General features: G+C 36.5%; 1 protein-coding gene across 4 annotated transcripts in view; it reads left to right on the top strand.

Annotated features, from left to right (window-relative positions):
• TLE1 (TLE family member 1, transcriptional corepressor) overlaps positions 1-22,328 on the top strand; it is a 68,468-nt gene that overhangs the window by 34,137 nt on the left and 12,003 nt on the right. For 2 of the 4 annotated variants that reach the window (XM_018080986.2, XM_029962927.1), the window contains exons 5-12: positions 5,265-5,469; positions 6,212-6,228; positions 13,829-13,945; positions 16,805-16,858; positions 18,447-18,599; positions 19,405-19,549; positions 20,262-20,452; positions 21,885-21,961. In XM_018080986.2, coding sequence (XP_017936475.2) covers positions 5,265-5,469; positions 6,212-6,228; positions 13,829-13,945; positions 16,805-16,858; positions 18,447-18,599; positions 19,405-19,549; positions 20,262-20,452; positions 21,885-21,961 — 959 coding nt within the window. Of the gene's footprint in view, positions 1-5,264; positions 5,470-6,211; positions 6,229-8,203; positions 8,244-13,828; positions 13,946-16,804; positions 16,859-18,446; positions 18,600-19,404; positions 19,550-20,261; positions 20,453-21,884; positions 21,962-22,328 lie in introns of those variants that run through there. The other 2 variants (XM_029962929.1, XM_018080988.1) reach the window with 2 other exon arrangements.

Genomic DNA, 22,328 nt, shown 5'->3' with positions numbered 1-22,328 from the left:
TCATCCAACCAGTTCTTCATACATATGTCCATCCCTCAATACTGTATCTCTCCAATCTAGCATCAAGAATTTTGTGAGGGACTATATCAAAGGCATTCCAGAAGTAATGAGTAGGTAGTATCCATTGCTGTTCCCATGTTCATGCATACAATCACTCTATTATAGAAGAATGTGAATATATTCTTAAGCAAGATTGCTTGTTTTGCTGCAATATGTTCTTCCCTGTAGCTGAAATACTTTTTGGAAAGTATGTACAGAAATTTAAATGCAAGTATTAATTAATGGCTTAGACTGTTTAATGAGTTTCCTCTTACCATATTTGACTGTTGGTAGTGTGGGTTGTGTGTGCAGGGTTTTTGTTTTTCTGGGATGAGACAGAAAACTAGATGCAACAGAAGCATAGTGTTATTTCCTTTTTTGGAAGGTTATGTTTGCAATGTTGGTTTTAAGAATATTTCTAAATAGTGAGGGAAAAGGTTATTCCTTGATCAACTACCTGTGTGTGCTCAGAGAGTGACCCTTTTATATTTGTTGGCTATAGATATTTGATGCAGGCTCTCACTTACTTCTGCTATTTAAGCAGGCAAATTAAAACCCTTAAGATTTCCCTTTGGGAAGGAAGAGAATATGGCAATGAAATTGAACACAGTAATACATGTTTCGCTCTCATGTCTTTCCGCCTGCTTGAGTTTCATGAAATCACATTTCTTCAGTTTTACAGAAGGTGACATGAAATAGTGTCTTTTACATTTTAGGTCTCTGAATGGCTTCTGTACTTGCCAGATATTTTTTCAGAACACATATATGGAGCTTGGGGAAATCTCTTGATTGTATTACTGGTGCTAGTGCTGATAAGATTTTGGAAACTTTTTCTTCTCTCAGGTGTTTATATAAAAGGATGCAAAAGAAGACAGCTATTGTAGTTTGGGACTATGCATAATGGTTTTTCCACTGTTCATTTGCAATCACATCTGAATTTTTGATTCAGTGCTTTTCAACAGATACTGAATAGTACATCACACATCTGTTCAAGAACAGAACGATGCTCTAACTGTTTAATCATAGGAATTCAAAACCATCTTTTTAAATAAAAAAGATGTTTAAGTAAAATTAGGTGTTTGTGACCTCAACAGAGCTAGTCTAATGTCGGGAGTGGGATTGTGGGACTACTGCTCTATCTTGATAAGCAAGGAGCCTAAAGAAGGCCTGTCATTGTTTAATTATAGGAACTGTGTTTCATAAAGACATACTAACTCTTTATCTCTGCAAGTCTTTGCCAGAGATTGAAAACATAATTCCAAATTTTAAGTCCTGATTAAAGATCTCTTTATAGATGGACTTTGCCTAGAATGTTAGAAGTGAAAAGCTGTACTATCTTTGAAATTGTTAAGAGGTGCTTGCTCAGAGAAGCAAATGCTGTGGTTTTTAGATGTTGATTTTTGGGTCTTTATGGTTTGGTTATGGGGATACTAGGAAAAAAATCTGAGGCAATAAAACCTACATCTAGACAGTATAGTAATAGGAGTTTGTAATTCCTTTTCTCCCATTGCAAATATGAAGAACTTCTGGCTTTGCAGCAATATGATGGGTGAACTCATGATGTTTTTAAAATCACTGCTGTGGCTAATTATCTCAGTGCAGTCACTTAAGTATGCATCATTGCACACTCTTCTCTACCTTCCCACTTCCCTCTGAAAGTGGACACAGCCCTTGCTCTGCAAGTAATGATAATAATTGGTAGTAAGACAGACCTGCTACTCATCCTTTTTTGAGCACATTTCTTATGGCAGATGTTAGTTTTTAATTAACTGATAATGAACATGCCTAGTAGACCATGATACTGCTGCCAACTTACTCCGTTTTATATCTCACTGCTGCTTAGCTCTTAAAAGGTTACAGAGCAGGCATTAGTGTCTTTGAAGTGATGGGAAAGTGAATATACGCATAACATAATTGTTTCTAGGATCTACGATAGCAAATGTTTAGTTACTAAATATATCTGGTGAATGCTGCTGTTAGCCATCTCCCTGGTCTTTGGTTTCTTCCTTTGTGTGCGGCACATATTCCTTTTACTCCTTCTAGAAAGAGAATACAATATACTTTTAACAATTCAAGTTTTCTAAATAAAAAGAGTATGAACTTCTGGAAAGGATCATCTTTATGTGTTAGGGAGAACTGTAAACCTGTTATGAATAGATAATATATAAGCAGCAAATCAATATACTAAAGTCTTAAACAGCACCTCAGATAATAAACATAAGGTCCTAATATAGCGTCGGTGGCTTAAAAGACCATGATCAGAATTTCAGTCTTAAGTTGGTTTAATTTAGTGCCATATTTAAGGATCTCTGTACCATGTCCCTAAGTAACCATTTGCAAAGCTGCAAAGGTGTGCAGAGCAGCTTTGCGATGCACTTGCAGCTCTCATACTCTGTTCTATGCCTTACACTGGACAGTGCTCCCCACTGTCCCTGTGCAGTACTGTCAGAAAACACAGGACAGCCCTCCTCAGTATGCGCTTTCAGCTTAAAAATGTCTTACAGGGGATTAATCTGTTCCTCATTTTTTGGACTTTCAAAATGTTGGGTGTGTAGGCTACTAAGCAGAGCCAGGGAAATTATAGGTAATGTACCTGTAAGTATTTCTTAAACTGTTAACCTATGCTTCGTGAAATCAAGTGGAGTGACTTGTTTGCTAATTAAACCAAGTAAGAGATGCTCAGCTAAGAGGAATCTTCATACATTTCTTGAATAGTAGAAACAAGAATGGAAGCAATTTAACTTCTTTTCTCTGTTTCAACCTTCCCGTGCTCACACTAGCAAGAGAAGCTAATTTGAGCTCACTGTTGGAGAAAGGAAGAGGCTTTTCTCCACAAAACCAATTTTGAAGAAATAAATCACTTTTTATTCTCAGGCAATTGGTGCGCTACAACTAGGTAATTCAGGGTGTTAGTGCAGCTGGGGACAAGTAAGACCAGTGCCATGAATGCTGCACAGCACTGCTGATTCATTTTGTCTTATAGCTAAGTGCGGATGACTGACCTGGTTGAAGAGGACAATGAGAAAGGGGATGAGTAAGATATACCATCTCTGAGAGAGCCTACCAAAACACCAGGTTATCAGGTTACTGAGGAAATGTGCTAGAAACTACTAACGTCTTGATAAGTCTGTGAGAAGAGGGATATCTTCTTGTTCTTTAGATGCTGGATCAGAAAAACAAAATGAAAAAACCGAAACCCCTGCAGTCCTGTCAGACTTTACAGTGCTTTTTACTGATAACTCTTCAGTTAAATGAAACTTCATTAGCAATAGCTGCTTGATATTGTTGAAGGTCTACTGCGTTACTTGCTTAAAACAAATATAATTCTCAAAAATTCCTTCAAAATGTTATTTTTGGGTTGTTGTAAACACATTAAAATAGAAGAATAAGAACTACCTCTCTTTTACCTTTTTTTTTAAACATACTAAAAAGCTATTTAGTGGTGGTCAAATGTTTGTATTGAGGTGAAGACTAGCAAGGATTTTTATGCAGAACTTGAAAATAAATTTCTGATACGTGATGTGTGAGAGATTTGCTAAACATGTGGCTTTATAAAATTGACTAAACAGATTGTGGTAAATTTTAAGATCTGTCTTATATATCAAAATAAGTAAATGATGGCTGAATGACAGTTGGGACAGCAGAAGAGTGAAAGATAAGCAGGTCCAGTCCATAGTTCTTGAATGTCAGCTCCTGTGTCTTCATAATTTTACAAGCAGCCCAAGGCACGTCTTGGGATGCGGTTGTGAGAAATAAAAGTGTAGGAGTGCAGTAGTTATCTAAATAGTAATAAATAAGTTCATTCATATGCCAATAGATGTTGTGCAGGTGTTGTTGACAGTTGGTCTCGAAGAGTCTTCGGACATATAGAAGCAGATAAAATATTTCAATGTTATTTTGAGTTGAGGTTTTTTGTGGTAACTTGTGAAATATTGTGAGCTGTAGTCTAGGTGTGCTGTCGGTAGCTGTCAGCAGTACTGTAACAATTTTGCCGGCTCTTACAGGATCAGTCACATTTACCTGGTCAAACTTGATGTCTGTCTGAGTTCATCCTGTTGAAACGTGTTTATCTGTCTTCTTTTTGATCCCATGAATTGTGCGGGATCTAGCTTTTTCCTGATGTTTACCTTCAGCAGAGGGATAGTGGAGAGTGGCCAAGTTGTACAGGTTTGTCCTGTCTTCTGTTCATATGCCGAGACACAAGGAAACAGGAAAGAGGCAGAAAATCTGTTTACCTGTAGCAGAGTAAACGAGAGCTATGACTAAGCTAAGGATGGTTTTGAAGCTTCATTTTCTAAAAAAAATTGTGCTGAGCATTTTGGACAAAATAAATGATAGCTGAACTTGGAAAACATTAATAAAACTGTAACAGTTTTAACTGGAAAATATATTAATATTTGAACTATGTGGAAGACATTCTATTATAAGAACTCTGTTTCTAAAATTGCTTACAGGTTATTTTGCCAGATTGGTTATAGGGTTGTATGTCCTTTCATTATGCTATTGATCTTGCGAGGTGCTTTTGAAACAGATGGAGGTATTTTAATTCATTAATACCATATTTCTTGTTGAGAATTCCATGACTTCGTTGATGGTCTCTGGAATACCTGGATTTTGAGCTCAAATCTGGTTCCTAAACACAATGTTAGGTCATGAATAATTCCCCCCCACACTTTCCTCCAAAAACCTTGGCTAGAATAAAATGAAAATTTAACTTCACTAAATATGAAATTAAGCAGTATCTTTTACACTTTTTAATATTCAAAACAGAAACATACTTGCTGTTTCCAAATTGCAGGAAGAGAAGGGTGGGAGTTTGAATCACTGTTGCCAGTGAAACTTTCTTCATTATTTTCCAGAGCAGTGATATGCCTTTCTATTGAAAGGGAAAAATATTTGGGCTTTCTGCTGCTGCTGCTCTTTGTCACCAATGACAGTGTGACAGGCAGTAGCTGCCCAAAACAACCCACAGTAGTTGAACTTATTCCTCAGGCTGCTAAATATGTACCCTGCTAGCCTTTTTGGGTAATGGGACGTGAACAGAGTTGTCCACAGACAGCATGATGTAATGCAGTATATATAATGTGGTGGGACAGAGGGAAGAGGCTAAATAAATATCAAAATCCATTATTGATTCTCAATAATTAACCAAACTTCTGCCTTATCCTTCCCAAACTATGTGCTATACGTTGTTCTTCTGGGGATGATGATACCACTGGGAACAGCAGCAGCAGTTGCAGGCTCAGCATCTCTCCCATGGCCACGGACCTCCGGTGCCTCTAACGCCGCATCCATCCGGACTTCAGCCTCCAGGAATCCCTCCACTTGGAAGCAGTGCTGGCCTTCTTGCCCTTTCTAGTGCTTTGGGTGGGCAGTCTCACTTGGCAATAAAAGATGACAAGAAGCATCATGATGCAGACCACCACAGAGGTGAGAGGCATGGCAGGCCTGATTAGGACATTGTCAGATTTGCACATTGCTGCAAATTATGAGCATCTCTAAAGAATTCAAGTTATATAGAATGAGAAAAAACTGTTGGCAAACTTTAAAATGTCTGCATATATACCACTGAAGGAAAATTCAGCTTGGAATTTTTCAGTATTTTAAAAGGGGATCACTAGGGGTCACCTGCTCTATACTTTGCAGGGCATTTTGACATCCTGGTAAATGCTTAGTTGTAATAGCAGTGGCCTGCACCATATTGTGAAAAACTGTTAAACTGCATAATGGGTAATTTTTTCAAGGAAAATAATATTGTCAAATGTGTGGGTGGGAAGGTAGGGGGAACAAGAAGTTAAATTTTGAAGTGAATGTATTCAAACTAAATACTTAGATAATTCCATCTGTTACTTTAGTTTCATAGGCTTAAATTCTAGTATTCAGTTAAATATTGGGCAAAATTGCACTTGACTAATTTTTGAAAAGAAAATAACTTATTCTGTCATGAAATAAAACTAGGCTTTGTGTATGGTTAAACTGTAATTCATGTTTACAAAATACTGTAATTTTCAGGAAATCACTGTATTAGGAATGTGCAATGACTTATAAATAAAAGCCATTTTAAAACTGTTTGCGGCTTGTGTTCTAATTTTTTTCCCCCTTTTTTATTTCTGTTCTTGCCTCTGTGTCTGAACGGGCATGTCTGTCCATTTCTTGGTTACTGCGGGAGCAGACAGAGAGCCAGGAACAGTAAGTACCAACATTCATGCTAATGTTTCCACATCTAGGAATGTAATAATCAGATGTTGCACTGTTTGTCTGTTTTGTTTTCCTTTTAGTAATTTTCATGATACTAGATGTATGTGTTTTCTGTTAAGATCTCTCTTGGTTTGTGCAGAACACCAAGTCATTTGTTAGATGGACCATATGGATGAGTTTTATTTTTGATCAGAATGATTTTAGGCAAGCTTGAACTTTAGTTTGCTTATGGGCAGGTGGCAGGGGAGGGGAAAGATGCAAATGCAAATATAACATTAGTCAGAGTTAAGATATTTCGTCTAGGACTTTAAGGAATCAGAGTTGCAGAAAAGGTGAGAAATTTAAATTTGAGGATTTTAAACGTGTCATGGTGTTTGACCCTAGGAGTTTCTTTTACTGCATCAGTTTAAGCCATACTAATGTCTTTGCTGCTTATTTTGTGCTTCAGGAGTAACTTCTATAGCAATACTTTTTTCCCTGTATTAGAATTGGTCTAAGACAGTGTTATATGAAAAACCCTCTAAAGAACTATTTTGTTACAGCTTTTCGCACTGTTTTGCTTTGAGTGATATTGCTGTACTAGTCTGTTGAACCTGGGCATGTGCAACTTCCATGTCATTTGAAGTTACAAAGCTAATTCTGCTTGTTTATGTCCTAGGTGAATTTGGGCTCTGTTTTGTCCCTTTTCTAAATTAGAAAAGACAAGAAGAGGAAAAGTTATCTGCCAGTGTTAGGCTGATTTTTATTGCTGCTTTTTTAATATATATATTAGGCTTGCTTGACAGTTATTTACTGGAAACTATCTGCATATCCTTTGTGGCAGTCTTTTGGTTTTAGATTACTAAGCAAGAAGCATTCATTTCAGCTTACTTGATGTTATTAAAGACAGCATAACCCCAGAAATAATTTTAGCTGGGTTTTCATGAAGTCTCAGACTTATTAAGGACATATTCCTCTGTGTGGGGCATACTTCTTTGAATCGGGTTAGTTGACTGCAGGAATCTCATTAACTATTGTTAGGAGCTAAGGATGTTGCAGTGTGTGTCTGTGCATACATATGCACATGTGGTAGTGATGGCTTTGTGTTTTTATTTGGTTGTTAAATTTCCTGTGCTTACCCTGTTCCCTGTCATGTCCATCATGTAATTTGCTTTTTGAATTTAAAATCAGATGTTTCAGTGTTGTGAAATTTGAACTCTGAATTCATCTTATAGCTGAGAATAGTTCTTGCATGTGGAAGGAAAACTGTCAAAAATTTAATCTGGCTTTTGTTTGTGGGAGAGTTAATTGACTATAGATGTAAATTTTATTTAATTAAACTATGTAAATTTGTCACTGTAGTTACTTCTGTCTCCATATGTGTAACTCATGATTACTTGGTTATTATCTGAAGTAGGCGGGTTTTATGCTGGGTTTACCACTAAGTAACCTTTAAACAATCCGAGACTTTCTTTCATACAGGAATTTTGCCATGTTGATATATTGAGTTCATCCTAGTTTCTTTTTTGTCTCAGTGGAGGATAATACTTCATAACTAAATTAAATCTTAATAGCTGAATACAGGTGAACTTGAACTTAAAATTGTTTAAATACAATATTACATTAAAATCTTGGCTTAACAATGAATGATATCTTCAGTGAAAGAATCATAATTTAAAAGATGGTTAAGTTCAAGTCTGTGGCTAAAATGATGAGCTGGGAATTATTTGATCTTCAAACTTCTCTAATTCTCTTGTATTTTTAATGGATTTCTTTTTGAAATATATTTTTAACGATGATATGAAATTGGGCTCAAGTACACAAGGCATACCAGCAGGTCTGTTTGGTTATTATGTGTGGTTCCAACTAGCAGTAGGCTTTTATGTTTCAAATCACTTTATAACATCTGGGTCATCAAGATAAAACCAATTTGATTTTCAGAGTAACATTGTAAGAGTAATGGTGCTGCCAGAAATCCTGACAAAGGCATACTTTCATCATCCAAGACACCAAAACCCATGCCGTTTGTAAGTTACCTAAATTTACCATGATATTTGGTATTACTGTGCAGTTTTACAGTATGATTTCTATCAGATATGTCTAATGTGATGTTTTAGCAGTAGAAACTGACAGCTTTAAATGCACAAGTTTGAAAAATTGCAATTTAGCACATGTCTACTTGTTTTTAAATTGAGTTTTTGTGACATAACTGAGTTGAAGCATATTGTGGCATATTTGAACATATTTGGGATTATTTTTTTAAGTCTTCTTGTCTGGCTGCAGTTAACGAAGCCAGGCAAAGTAAGCAATTTTTGCAACTGAAGCTTGAAGTTTTGAGAGACAACAAAACAAAAGAATTTTGATGTCCACATTTTTTTCTTTAGGGAACATACTGGCAATGTTTTCTAAACTCATCATAGATGTTCATTTATCCCTCATCTTCCCACTGCTTTAGTATCCTTTTGGACAGCACAGAAATTCAAATATTCTGATACAATAAGTTGTATCAGTAATAATTTGTAGACAGTGAAATCTCATTGTGTGCTTGGGATTTATATGAAGTTTGTGCTTATCTTTTCAAAAACTTTGAGCTTGTTTTCTAAGACTTAGGAAGTATTCATAAATTTTTCAAGACCTTCTTTTCCTTCACTGTTGAGCATTGTTGCTACTGTTTTGTAAAGCAAACACTCTTTTCTTAGAGTAGAAAAATATTCTGTGCACTAAGCTCTCTGTCCTGTTCTTCCTCTCCGAGTCCTGGAGAACAGGAACATAAAAAATTGAATACTACTTTTTGGGTGATATTATGTGCAAGCTGTTTTGTGTTTTATTTCTTTTAAATGGGGGAGGAAAATCATAAAAGTTGCTATATGGAAATGTAGGTTACTCATAGCATAGCACAAATATGCTTCTTGGCCTTTGTGAAGAAAGTATAGATCCAAACCACAGATTAACTTCAACAGAGGTTGATCCTATATAAGAGCTATGGATTGCTCTGTTGCAGTTTAGTTTGTAGCTGATTGAAAGCAGCATGAGTGTCATGACAAAGGACCAAGGGATTCGGGGGTATCTGGTATAAATTTTTTGGATACCCTAATTCTAACAAACATTAGCTAGAAAATAATGAAATCAACAGAAGTCTTACTCCCTGTTAACATCTTCCGATTGTAAAATCAATGTGGAGAGTGACTCAAATCCATTCAGGTTTCTAAAATTCATTGTTCCTAGTATGAACATACTAGTCTAAATATGACATAAAATGATGGTCAAAAAGAAGGTGAAGTCAGTAGCTTTCCATCACCACTAATTTACAACATCCTAACATTATAAGTTAACTTTTGGGTTGTTGACATGTGTGTTTGCTATAAGCATATTCAACAAGTCAAAGTAAATGATTCTGTAGTAGAATAACTTTGAGCATAATCTTCTTGTGCCTTTCTGGGGACCGGTTAAGTCTGTCTTCCACCATCTACTCTATTCTTATCAGTGAGTCCTGGCAATAAGCAACTGACATTTTGGGGTGTAGGTGTTAGACTTGGTCCTGTTTTCCCTACGCGGCACGGGATTTTACCTGTTACTGTCTATATATACGTATCTGTAGATAGCACTTCTGTGGGTGGCAGCAGCAGAGATCCATTGCAATGGTTAAATAAATGCAGAGGCTTTTCTCAGCAATGTGGGCAAGCCCAAATTGTCACCTGAGTAACTGGCTGTGATGGCAGGTGGCTGCCTTTTACTTGGATGTGCAGTGGGTCATGGAATGACCAAGCACAGAGCGAGCCTGTGTCTGTGCATTGTCTTTGGGGGAAAGGATTATGAGAGTTGAGCCAGCACAAGAGAATATCGTAATTGGGACCAGGTGCAGTTGAACCATGCGCAGAAATGTAATGCAAATACTGTTATTTAATGTCTGTAATGATCAGCATAAAGTAAATTGTCAGTTCTGTATGTACTAGTGAATTATCTGTGCTGTATTATAACTGGGGCTAAATGAGTTACTATGGGCTCTCAGCCTGTACCTCTGGCACATAGACTTGTGGTTTGGAAGTGGTTCCAATGGGGAACAGCGTGGCAGTCAAAGAAGTGCATTCTGAATAATGTGCATTATATTGCTGATAGGAAACCTGCCTTCTGTGCATCATGGCTAGTTTTTGCTTCACATTTGCCTGCTGGTGGTTTAGTGTTTAACTTTTGCTGGCAGCAGAGTTGTTTTAGAATCACAAGTTCCCTGTTATGTGTGTCCCTTATGCAGTCTGGTAACTGACAGAAAGCCGTGCTGCATTAGACTTTTTTTCTTCTTTCAGGACTTACTTGAAAAGGAGGGCTTCATGTGTATAAAGTGAATTATACACATGAAAAGGAAAACACTTAAAACGGTTTTGACCACTTGTTCTGATCTGAGGTTTACGATTTGCAGATATTGCATCGATAATCCCTAATAAATCAAATTTCTAGTATGAAAGCAAGGATTGTTCTCAGTTATGCATCTACTCGGTTGAAATTAAGACAAGATAAAAACTGGTGCCATGCAATTTCTCTTTAGGAAATTAGCTGTGTATGTATTTTTTTGCCCTCTTTGTACAAACTGATTTTTACTGAAGGTCAATTCCAGCTGAAAATTTCTGTAGTGGTATTCAAAAAAACTCATTATAGCCAAAATAAAAATTCTTCTCCTACTTTTAAAAATCAAAGTTAGTTGTTAGCAGACCTGGTAGAACAGCTTAACAGATTATTATTTTTTAAAGAGAAGATAAGGAGACTCTAATATTGTGAAGCCGTTGCTGCTGTCTTCTGGCTGGCTCTGTGTTTTATAGTGGACATACAGCAAATATAATCTCTGCCAGAGCTGAAATAAAGAAATGTGGCTTTTAGTATACTGTTCCCTGAACCATATTGTTACACGCGTAAGAGATATCACTAGCCCAAGGTTTGTATGATCATCTCTTTCTCAGTTCTTATTTGTATTTTCATTCACTTCCTTTCCTCAGTGTTCTGGATCTACCATATGCACTAATTAAAAAGATTCATATTTTTACATTGTTGAATGAAATGTTGCATAGTTGGTGATTTGAATAATGGTAATAGGTTACAGTAGCAAACTATTTTTCATCCAGTGTTATACTTTACCTGATTTTAGTCACAATTGTTAGAACTTCCTTGAATTCCTATGGGAAACAAAACAGGAACTTTTTAATTTTTGATTTTACTGGTAAATTTTGTCAGAACAACAGCACACCCATATTTGCAATTTCAGGTATAGCTATTGTGAAAGAAGCTGCTCTACAACAGCTTCTAGCATGGATGCTTTAAATTAATGTAGTAAGTTATAGAAAGGCAGTGTAAATATGACCATAGGGGATATGTTTTGCTAAATAGGCTTGTGATATGATTGCATGTTCATGTGAGACGCCATCAGTCTTTTGAAGAAAAACCAAATCTAATAATCTTTGCATTTAGGACACAGTGGGAGGTGGGAGTTCCTAGGTATGTTTCACAATTTTGAAATTCCACAAGATGAACAGTACAAAATATTGTCAGTATTGTCTAGGTAGACTTTACAGTAAAACAGAAAAAAAATTAGTTATTGTAGTTACACATACTGGTTGTCGAAATTTGCAAGCCATAACTCCCAAATAGGCAGCTAAATTTTTCCCAGCTGCTGTCCCTTTACTACCTTTCTGCTATTCACACCTTATTTTGGGAAATTAAAGCAAGGAACTGAGTTTATTCACTTTACTACATTTCTCTTGATCATTTATTCTAAACTCCGCAGTAGTAAAATAGATATTTTCAATTATTTTTGTTAGGGAAAGCATCCTTAAGACTTTTCTCCTTAAGAGAAAAAACATCTCTGGTCAAGAGTGAATGGACAGATTGCTTCTTAAGGTGTTTCTACTGCTATAAACATGATGGATTCAATATTGTAATATTGAAAATGGGTTTTAAAGTTTTTCAAAGTAGTGAATCCCTGAGTTTGTGTGCACCTGGGAGGAGATAAGGGGTTAAATTCCGAGTGTATTTGTCAAGGCAATTAGTGCAATGATCAAACAAGCCCACCTTTTAGCTGCAAAACAATTTGTAAAGACATTATTTTGAGCTTCTTGATACTGAATTTCAATAGGCTCTCCTATATGCTTTATGCAAGCCCTTTGGCATTTGTTTAGGTTGAATGGTCATGAATAAAAGAGCTTAGAGTTGGCTTTAAAGTTCAGCGTCTGAATTAGGAGAAAAAGAGGATTCAGATTGCCTTATGTACCCTGTTTCAATTTCCTTCTCCTTGGGGCTAAACATTTGTGTCTGCACGAAACTACCCTGGTGTCTTCAGGTTTTAAAGGGGAAGCTATTCAGTGCACAGTTCACTGGCAATTAGTATATGTTTATGCTATATTAAGGGTAAATATCTCTGGCTCTTGAGTAGATCTTAATATTTCCTTTGAGGAAATATATATCTATATATCGATATATAGTTTATCAGGATATACTATACCGAAGTATATATCAGTATTAGGCTTTTCTCTTGGGAGAGTTACGTGTGTGTGTGTGTGTGTGTAAAAATGCTTATTTACTTATATATTTATGTGAGCATATCTTTATTTATCTAAGCATGTACTTAGCTTTTAGGATCTAGGCTTACCAGGTCTTTGTGAAAGGAGATTTTTTTTCTCAACTCATTCAGTATTGTTCACAGCATTAACACATCAGTGAACAAATTGCCCTCTTGCATATGCTAATCCTGCACTTAAAAGAACTCATTGTAACACGTTTTAATGCTTTAGCTGGAACAGAGATGGAGATGGGAATCCAAGGCATGTCAAATTGTCATGTGACTGAAAAATGTCTAAAATACTCTTTGGGTCAACAGTTTGTACTTAGCAAACTTAGCATGAAAGAAAGCAATCCATGTAGTTTGAGCAAAAGATTAGTCCTTTGTCTTTTGTGTGTGTGTTGGCCTCAGTTTTTCAGATCAAGTCTGATTAAACAACACTTTAGCCTTAATTTCACACTAGTAGTGAATGTTATGCTGGAAGTAAAAATATTTGATCTTTGTTTGGAATACATTTGTTGAAGGAATCCAATTGGAGTTCACCACGGCTAATAATTGATTACTGCATAACCTTATTCAGCAAATATTTGTTATTTTAAGCGTTAAAGGCAAGCTGCCATTTATTGTCTGTCCCTGCAGGTGTAGAAATACCAAAGCCTCATCAATTTATGATGGTCTAGAAGTGAGTCAATCAGATTATATTTAGTAATATCCTTTATTAGATGGAATCTGAATGTTAAAAAATTATAAAGTCATTGTTACTTGCTCATGAATAAACAGCAAGCCCACTTCTCCTAAACCGTAAATTCAGTTGAATTAATTAGTTAACTAGGTAATGAGTGACAAGTGAACTAAACTTTTGATAAGTTGAGCAATGAAAATCTAAGCTTCTTAAAATGTGTGAAGGTCTGTATGTTTGCCTGGAGGACTTTGATTTGAATTAAATTGAATGAAAGACTTAAGTGGGTATCACATTTCTAAAGCATCTATCACGTTCAGTTTGAGTTTTTAAGCATATGTGAAGGAATCTTAAAAGGAATTTTTAATTGATCTTGTTTTTTGTCTTTACAGAGTAATTCTCTGTTGGTCCCTGACAGTCTACGAAGCACAGATAAACGCAGGAATGGGCCTGAATATGCCAATGACATCAAAAAGAGAAAGGTGGATGATAAGGATTCCAGCCACTATGTAAGCAAATCTGTGTCAAAGAAATGATTAATTTATTTGCATATACTGTGCTTGTAAAAGAGCTGTGAAGAACAAGGAAGTGTGGAAATGTGTTTCTTATGGCAGTAGTAGTACGTGAATATATGTGCCAGAGAGATATTATTTGTGTTGTGGGAAAAGTAGACTCAGTAGTTTGGGATATTGTTAAGTGATACTCCTCAACAGGGAAAACTGAGCCAGGAGTAGTTGTTTGGGATTCACAAGTGTTTTGAAACTTGTCTTAGAGTTTGAGTTCCTTTTTGAACTGCTCTAAAACCTGAAGGTTTGTTTGAAATGGAGGATTTTGCATTTGAGGAGGTTTTAGTAAATTTTTTTGGTAACTAGCTATTACCACATTGAGTAATAATTACCATTGCAAATTGCATGTGTTATGAGGCTCTACCAAGTTACTAAAGTTTGCTTGTGGTTGATATGGTAGTTTCAGCAGAAAGCAAATTGAAATTAAAAGTTCATAGTTTTGTGTTCTGTATTTTTGACGAGCTTGCTTGCTCGTTGCTTAGTTTCAAAGAGACACTTCAGTACAACAGTGTAAGATATGTGAGCCTCAGAAGGGTCACACAGGCTTTCAATTTCAAGTCTAAAGTTGAGCCAAATCACAGGATGATAATTGAACAGGTTTAAGAGACTAGGACTGGTGTGAGAGAGTTCTGAAAAGTAGAACTTAAATCTAACAGAACATACTGTACTTTGACATAGCAATAATGTGGCAATTTTTCTGGGTTTTTTGATCCAGATAACTACTTCTTGGTCAGCAAAACCCAAGAGAAAATTATAAACTTTATTTCCTCAGTATTTGGTAATTTCTCTCCACTTGGAGAATATCTTTGAGCAGCTATTGGGTATGTTAGTGCTGTTACAATCTTGCAAGTTGTATTTGCACCACTTTCTAATAACACTGTTTTGATGGGTTTGGCAAACTTCCCCGTTTTACTCCCTCAACTTTGAGGGTTTGATATTCTATTGGCATTTTTCATTTTAAATATTTGAAGATTAACTGTTCTTAAGCTACATTTGATATAAAAAGAAAAGGAAGAAAAAGCTTGACTTGCTTGTTTTTCATGTATTTCTACTGAAAGGAGAGGGAGAGGATATTACTGCACTGTAGAAGTAGGGGTTTTTTAATCCATATTTTAAATGTGTTTCTGCCTGCTGCTTGTTTGAAATGGATTTTACGAATGAAGTCAGCTTCAAAATAAAGAATTGAACAATTTGAAAGTTCCAGATTCTAATCTTGAAGATTTTTTTTTTTTTGAGGGTTCCCTAATTTTGCAAATAAAAAGCTGCTGGTTTTGAGCTCATTTTGTATGAAACCCTTGTAAGGACAATGTCAAAGGGGACATAAATGAGTTGTAGGAATTGTTGCTTTTGGAAAAAGATGCAAAATTAATTTTTTTTCCTCTTTTTGACTTCTGACTAATTTTTATGTTAGGATCTGTGTAGTTTCAATGTGTGGGTTTATTAGTTAGGAGAATTTTCTGATATTAATAGCATTTTTAAGACATACCTTTGATTATCCCAGTAAATTTCTGTTTATCAAGATGATGAAGTCAGTGGAGTTCAGTTAAACATTGCTTGGTAGCTAATTTTGCCCTCCTTCAGAATGATATTTTTGGTGAACAACTGTCCCATCTACTGTTCTCCCACACTCTCAAATGTGTTCTTACCTATTCTAGCACTCTGGGTGCTTCCTACTTCTCAAGAGGTGTTGGATAGTTGGAGCTAAAGCTTTCTGCGTCTCTTAGTTGGATAGGTGCCTGAGTAGCAAACAGAGCAGTAATTCTGTCTCCAGTGGCACTCTGGGATCTCTAATATGTTTGTGGTATTTCTTGGAGCAAGATTCTGTTAAAACAGAAGGGTAGGGTTGAAATTTACCTGTTGGTTTGGGGTTCTTTTGAAAGGAAGAGATGGGGGACAGTTGAGCAATCTTGTATGTCTGATTTGTTTGCCTGGAAACTTTTTTACTAGAAGTACTTTTATTAGAAATGTCAAACTTGCCTCCACAAAAATTTAAAGTTTTGACATCACTTGACTTCTTTCTTTCTTTGGTTTTGAGTCAAGATTCACCTTCTGATTGAACCACCCTGTTGCACTCTGGGTATCACTAGACCACTGTGTATCACAGAATGTGTCTACTAGGGCATTCCAGCCTATATAGGAGATAGGAGGTACTTGAGTAACAGCAATCATGTGGCACTAGAGCAGCTCAGATGAACATAGGTCTAAGTGAAACAGTCAAAATGCTGCAGTAGAACATTTCTATTTAGGAATGTCCAAGTATTTTGGTTTTCTTAGGCAGAAGTGTTGAAATGCCTTAGCATTTCTGAAGCTTTTTCTTTCCCAGGACTTTCCATTTCAAAACTTACCTTTCTGGAAAAGGGGGAAAAATGCTCCTATCACTTGGAGAAGGATGATCCATCAAACATGCCAAAAAGCTCCCCTTTTCTGAGACTTTTTTAGGAATGCACAAGCAGTAATTTCTCTAAGATTAATACATGAGTGTATGAACAGAGTGCCTTTCTCTTTTATGAGCAGTGGTAACACTGTTTATGATGGTAATGAGGAGTTTTGGACCATCTGCAACTTGAACTGATGGTGACATCGTCATCTTTCAATTAGTACTACTTTATTTGGGATTTATTTTTAAAGCAGAAGTAAGGCGTTGTGTTTCTGTTTTCATGGTTCTCCCTATTGCTAATAAATTAATGAAAGGCTGGTTATTTTTTATTTAGGAAAAACAAAAAAATGTCTGAATAGATGCATAATCTTTCTCTCTGGGCTCTTATTGTACTAATTGAAATGAACACTATTTATTTTTAATAGGACAGTGATGGGGACAAGAGTGACGATAACTTGGTTGTAGATGTATCCAATGAGGTAACTTTTTTCTTTTTTGTAGTCTTGATGTTTGCCCAACAGTTAAAGGAAAAGTGGGTTTAGATGCTAGAAGAAAAATAATCCTCTGTGTGGATATGTTAAAATATTCACAATATCTGCTTTCCTGCAGTTACTATGTCCTCCTCTGAGCTTTGTCTGGTTGCCTTCTCCGCTTTTCCTTCTGCTGCTTTGTCCAGGTCTGTTCACTCTGCAGTTAATGTTCTGAGGCTTCACAGCTACTCTATAATGTAGAGAGTTGTGTAAGATATGTGTGGAAGGCTGAGGTTTTCAAAACTACTGTCTTCAAATGTAAAAGGAAGACATCTAATGTTGTATTTAATAGTAGGACTGTTATTAAAAAGATTGCCTTAAAAATTGTTTGTATTTTAACATCCTCTGTTAAAGACAGCATTTTCCAGAAGCGTTTTTTTAGAATGAAGTCAGTCCATTCACAAGATCTTCCAGAGATTTTAGACACTTTCTTTTCTTCAGGGCAGAGATTTGGCAATGGCATCAAGGTGAGGGGATGGGTGTTCCCTTTTCTTCATCTTTTATTTTATACAACAAAGTGATGTAGGAAGTCGGAAGATGGTAGTGAGGTTCTTCAGCTCTGAGAAAAGCACAGGGAGAGGAGATGGTAGAGAATTGTCTTTAGCAGCTCCGAGTGCCCAAATTACAGCCAACTAGAAAAATAGGTATCAAACTAGTGATTTTAGTAATCCTTTCAGAAGCCCTGCTTACAATGAAACTGCTCAATAATTGGTCAGTAGACTTAGTGCCCTCTCGTGAGGTGTGCTTCCTACCTAATACTAATTTTATGAGCCAAAGGAGCCTGGAGAACCTGCAGGGCTCTGATAGCATTTCAGCTTGTGGGGCTGGGTATTTCACATTATAATAAATGCAGAGAGTACTTCTGGAACAGAGAAAAATAATCACCTGAGAGGTAATTTCAGTTTTTCCTGTAGATTTAAGTAGCAAGGCAATTGTAGTTGGTCTTTAGGAAAAACGTGGCTGATATTGTGGCATATAAAAATCCTCGTACAGGCCATTCAGTTAAGAGTTGGACTTGATGATCCTTGTGGGTCTCTTCCAACTCGGAATATTCTGTGAAATCTGTGAAAGCATGCATCTTTATCTCTTCTTCTGAAGGTAGAGATTAGCAAGGTCTGTATTGCCTGAAAGAGATTATCAAAATGTTTGTCACTAGCAAAGTGTAGAGAATGTATGCAGAAAAACGGTATCAACTTACTGCAGTTACTTTTGGTCTCCCTTGTGCTTACGATACATTTTGTGCACTTGCTTTAGTTTGTTCTTAGGTATACTTAGATTGCAAGCTCTGTGCTAGGGAACAATTTATGATTACATGTAGTGTAAAATAAAACCAGATTGCTTGCTATATGATTTTACTTATGTCTCTAAATTGATGAAGGGATTTCAGCTTTTTTTCTATAAAGATAGCAAAATGTTTTGTTGTTTGAACTTACTGCTTAAATTCTCCTAGGATTTTTTTGTCATAGACTCGTTAGTGGTGTTTGTGTACCAAGGCATGACAGGGTTCTGTACGGTTCTTCCCTTCCAATTGTCTTAGGATCCTTCTTCCCCAAGGGCAAGTCCCACTCATTCACCCCGTGAAAATGGTGTAGATAAAACCCGCTTACTAAAGAAGGATGCCTCAAGCAGTCCAGCATCTACAGCCTCTTCAGGAAGTTCCACTTCCCTCAAATCCAAAGAAATGGGTCTGGTAGGTAGCTGTCTGTTGTCCAGATAAATATTCTTTCTTGTAAAATCTAACTCTGTTCTCTTGCAACTACTTGTGACACAAAGTACCTGGCATTAAACATTTGAAGCTGAAATCGATCATTGTTTTTCCAGTAGTATTATAGTATTACTCAGCTTTCCTTCTCATAATTTTCTGCTTTCTTTTGATTTCTTGTATTTGCTACATTTCTGTCAAAGGAGTTGCAAATTTATTACAAAATACAAGGGTTGCTTAAGCATTGTTTATTTTTTTTCTGGAGCTGTAGCTTATGGTTTAACATAGCCTGTATATAGTCACTAAGAAGTGCTCCAGATTTTTCGTAAACTCTTCCAAATAAGCAGTTATTCTATGAAAACTTTTTCCTGCAGTATCACTAATAATTTGATCAGATTATCTGTACCTTTTGTGTCATGTTTTTTTGATAATATCAATCGAGGTGGTATTTTGTTTTTGTACTTAGATTTGCTGTGTCCAATAATAATTGAGATATTAATGATTTCAAGCTAAAATAGTTTGGTAATGCATATGGTGTTGTCCTGAAAAATTTAGCTCAGGCATCTATTTTTTTATGTTAGTGGAAGAGGAAAGATATCTTTCTACATTTCTTATTTTAGTTTTGGCAGCATTTCTCTCTCACAAGTTAATGTAGTCATCATTGCGTAGATATATGAAAATTGGCTGAGGGACTAGGTAGTCGGTGCCCAGCATTCCAGTTCCTGTTGTGATAAATTGTGTAATATGGCCTAGATTAAAAATAATACTCTTTTAATTTGTTTAATGATACCAGCATGAAAAAGCCAGTACGCCTGTTCTGAAATCCAACACACCAACTCCTCGCGGTGATGTGCCAACCCCAGGCACTAGTGCAACTCCAGGACTTCGTCCAGGCCTTGGCAAACCTCCAACAATGGACCCTCTGGTTAACCAAGCTGGTAATCATTACCTCATGTGTTTTTATGGTTCCAAAATTAGTCGGTTTTTACATACATAGTTCTTTGTGACTGTTATAATGCAAATGTGTTGCATTATTCTTTATATCAAGAGAGGGCTTAATGAGAAGCAGATGTTTGGATTATGAAGACTTTGAATATGTTTCTATCTTTTATTCTTCTTTGTTTACTTTCATCTTTATCTTTTTTGCAAATAATCTCTGGATTATTGGACTGAATGCAAAATAAAAAGACTTCTCAGAAGTTTCTGGTAGTTGTTCTGTGTGCAATCCCTTCTACAGTCTTTGAGTCTACTAGTATTTGCTGCAGTGCACAGCTTGACAAATGCTGGGCAAAGTTTACTTTTGCTATTCAGGCTGGTACACAAAGTTGGCTTCAGACATGAGCTTTGTAAACCGTGTCTGTCAGCTTTACTGCTTAATTTGTCAAAGAAGAGATTAATGTAAACAGGAGAATATTACAGGAATGGAAATAGGTAATGCTAGAAGAGACTGCTAGAAATCAGCAAGTTCAAACTTCAGTAGATGTTACACTAAGTAAAAAGAGCTGGTGGTTATTATTATGGCAATGTGTCTTGACAGTGTGTGTGTATGTAAGAGGGGAAGGTTAGGTATTGTAGGGGAAGAAAAGGACTGTTTTCTTCTCTGTATGCTGCCATATATAAATAAATGTACTTAATTTCATTATTCTCTAGCTGCAGGTTTGCGGACACCGTTGGCAGTACCAGGACCATACCCTGCTCCATTTGGAATGGTACCTCATGCTGGCATGAATGGGGAGTTAACTAGTCCAGGGGCAGCCTATGCCAGTCTGCACAATATGTCCCCGCAGATGAGTGCTGCTGCTGCTGCAGCTGCTGTGGTTGCCTATGGAAGATCTCCTATGGTAAGCCATACGTTGCATGCAATCTCTGTCATGTGAATTGTGGTTCACTGAGAAAATGCTTCATTTAGCACTGCTAAATTCCCAAGTTGTAACAGCACCAAAGGCTTTACAGCTTCACTGCGTTTCACTTTGCTGCGTGGCTGCAGAAACAAATTTGCACCTTGAAAACAAAGAATCTCTATGCATTAATGTGTATTTCCTTTTTTTGTTCATCTTTATCAGTGATTTAACTGATGAGTAATGCCAAAAAAATATTTTGTGCTGTAAATGAAAAGATAGTTTTGCTAGCCACAAAGTATTTCATTGTAATTGTGTACTACATGAAGCTGTGCCTTTTTTTTGACGCACCACACTTGTGTTCCATACAGACATAACAAATTTTTCTTGAAGCATGCAAAAGCTTTTTTTATCTATGCCTCTGTCCCTGTATTTTATTCTTTTTTTTTTTGGAAATCAACCTATGAAGTTGATTGGTACCTATCTTGGAGCTCTTTGCTAAGGTGTGTTAAGAATAGTTGCTGTTGTGGATGTACTAAGTAAATGGAGCATAGTAGTTATACCTGCTGTCACACGGAATAATCTAGGGGCCTGATTCTGCAAACATGAGCTTGATGGCAGTTTTTATGCATAGACGAACTTACCTACTTGTAAATTTGCAAAATTGGATTTAAGCTTGTCATCTCATTATTGTAAGTATGACTACTTTTTTCAAACTGGTAAACAGGGCTTTTATGTGAAAATGTGGAAATTCTGAATAGCAGACACTCTCCTTTTAAAGCAGTAACGGTTTTTACTCAGATATAACATTCAGAAGAAAAATTGAAGTATTTTTCAGCCAGAATTTCTGCTTGGATTATTTAATGTGTGTACTTACTCAGGATATGAAAATGTGGTGGAATTGCAGTATGTAAAGAGAGCATAGTCTATTTAAGCTGTAGAAAATTTGTTTACATGCTACAATGGGAGAGATCTCTCAGCTAATGTGCCCACACAGAACAGTGTGGAGCCATGCACAGATCCTAGCTGGGGCTTAGAGCTGCTTTCCAGCACTTCAGTGTGCCAGCCTGGGTACATGCTAGCTCTCCCAGAGGTAAAGAGCACTAGGTGGCTTCATGCTGACATACCATGGACTCTAATTCCAGGGTTAACACAGGACTTTGATTCTCTACTAACACAAAGCTTCTTGTGTTATGCTCAGTGGTGTGAATGCATGATATATGTTACTGGTTTTCTCTTTGCATATGAATGCTTCTCAGAAGCATGCCCAGGAAAAATATCTTCGTTTTGCCCCCCAGTGAAGGGTCATGCACTTCTTTAATACTGTGGGTAAAAGGCACCTTTTGGTTAAATGCATAATATCTTGGGAATGAAGAAAAATGACTTGCTGAATGAGAAATTGCAAGTATGAGATTAATTCACTTTTCATTGTCAGGTTGGGTTTGATCCTCCTCCTCACATGAGAGTACCTGGAATTCCTCCAAATCTAGCAGGGATTCCTGGGGGAAAACCGTAAGTAACTTTTAAGATTTTGGTAACATCTACAAAATCTTGAGAGAATAAAATTATATTGTGTCACAGAACAAGAATTTCAAAGGGGATGGTGTCTGGTTGTTCTCAAGAGGTTATTTTAGTCTTTTCCTGGTAAAAGAAGCTTAAAGATTCTCAAATGGTACTTGTCATATCCCAGAACAGGTATGCATATACCTATTTCCAAGAAGGAGTTGCTGAAGGTATACTTTTAAGGTTTTTTTTTTTTTTATTTCATCCTTTCTGGGGAAAGTTAGGGGGACTACAAACTGGTAGATGCTTGTAAAATGTGTTATATAAAAACATATTGAAACTAAACTTTACACTACACTGAGGATAAATGTGTAGT

The sequence above is a fragment of the Manacus vitellinus genome, unplaced genomic scaffold (assembly GCF_001715985.3).
Source record: "Manacus vitellinus isolate BGI_N305 unplaced genomic scaffold, ASM171598v3 scaffold_50_pilon, whole genome shotgun sequence".
Lineage (NCBI taxonomy): Eukaryota > Metazoa > Chordata > Aves > Passeriformes > Pipridae > Manacus > Manacus vitellinus.
Note: the sequence above shows the minus strand (reverse complement) of the source record. Positions and strands in the feature narration are given on the sequence as shown.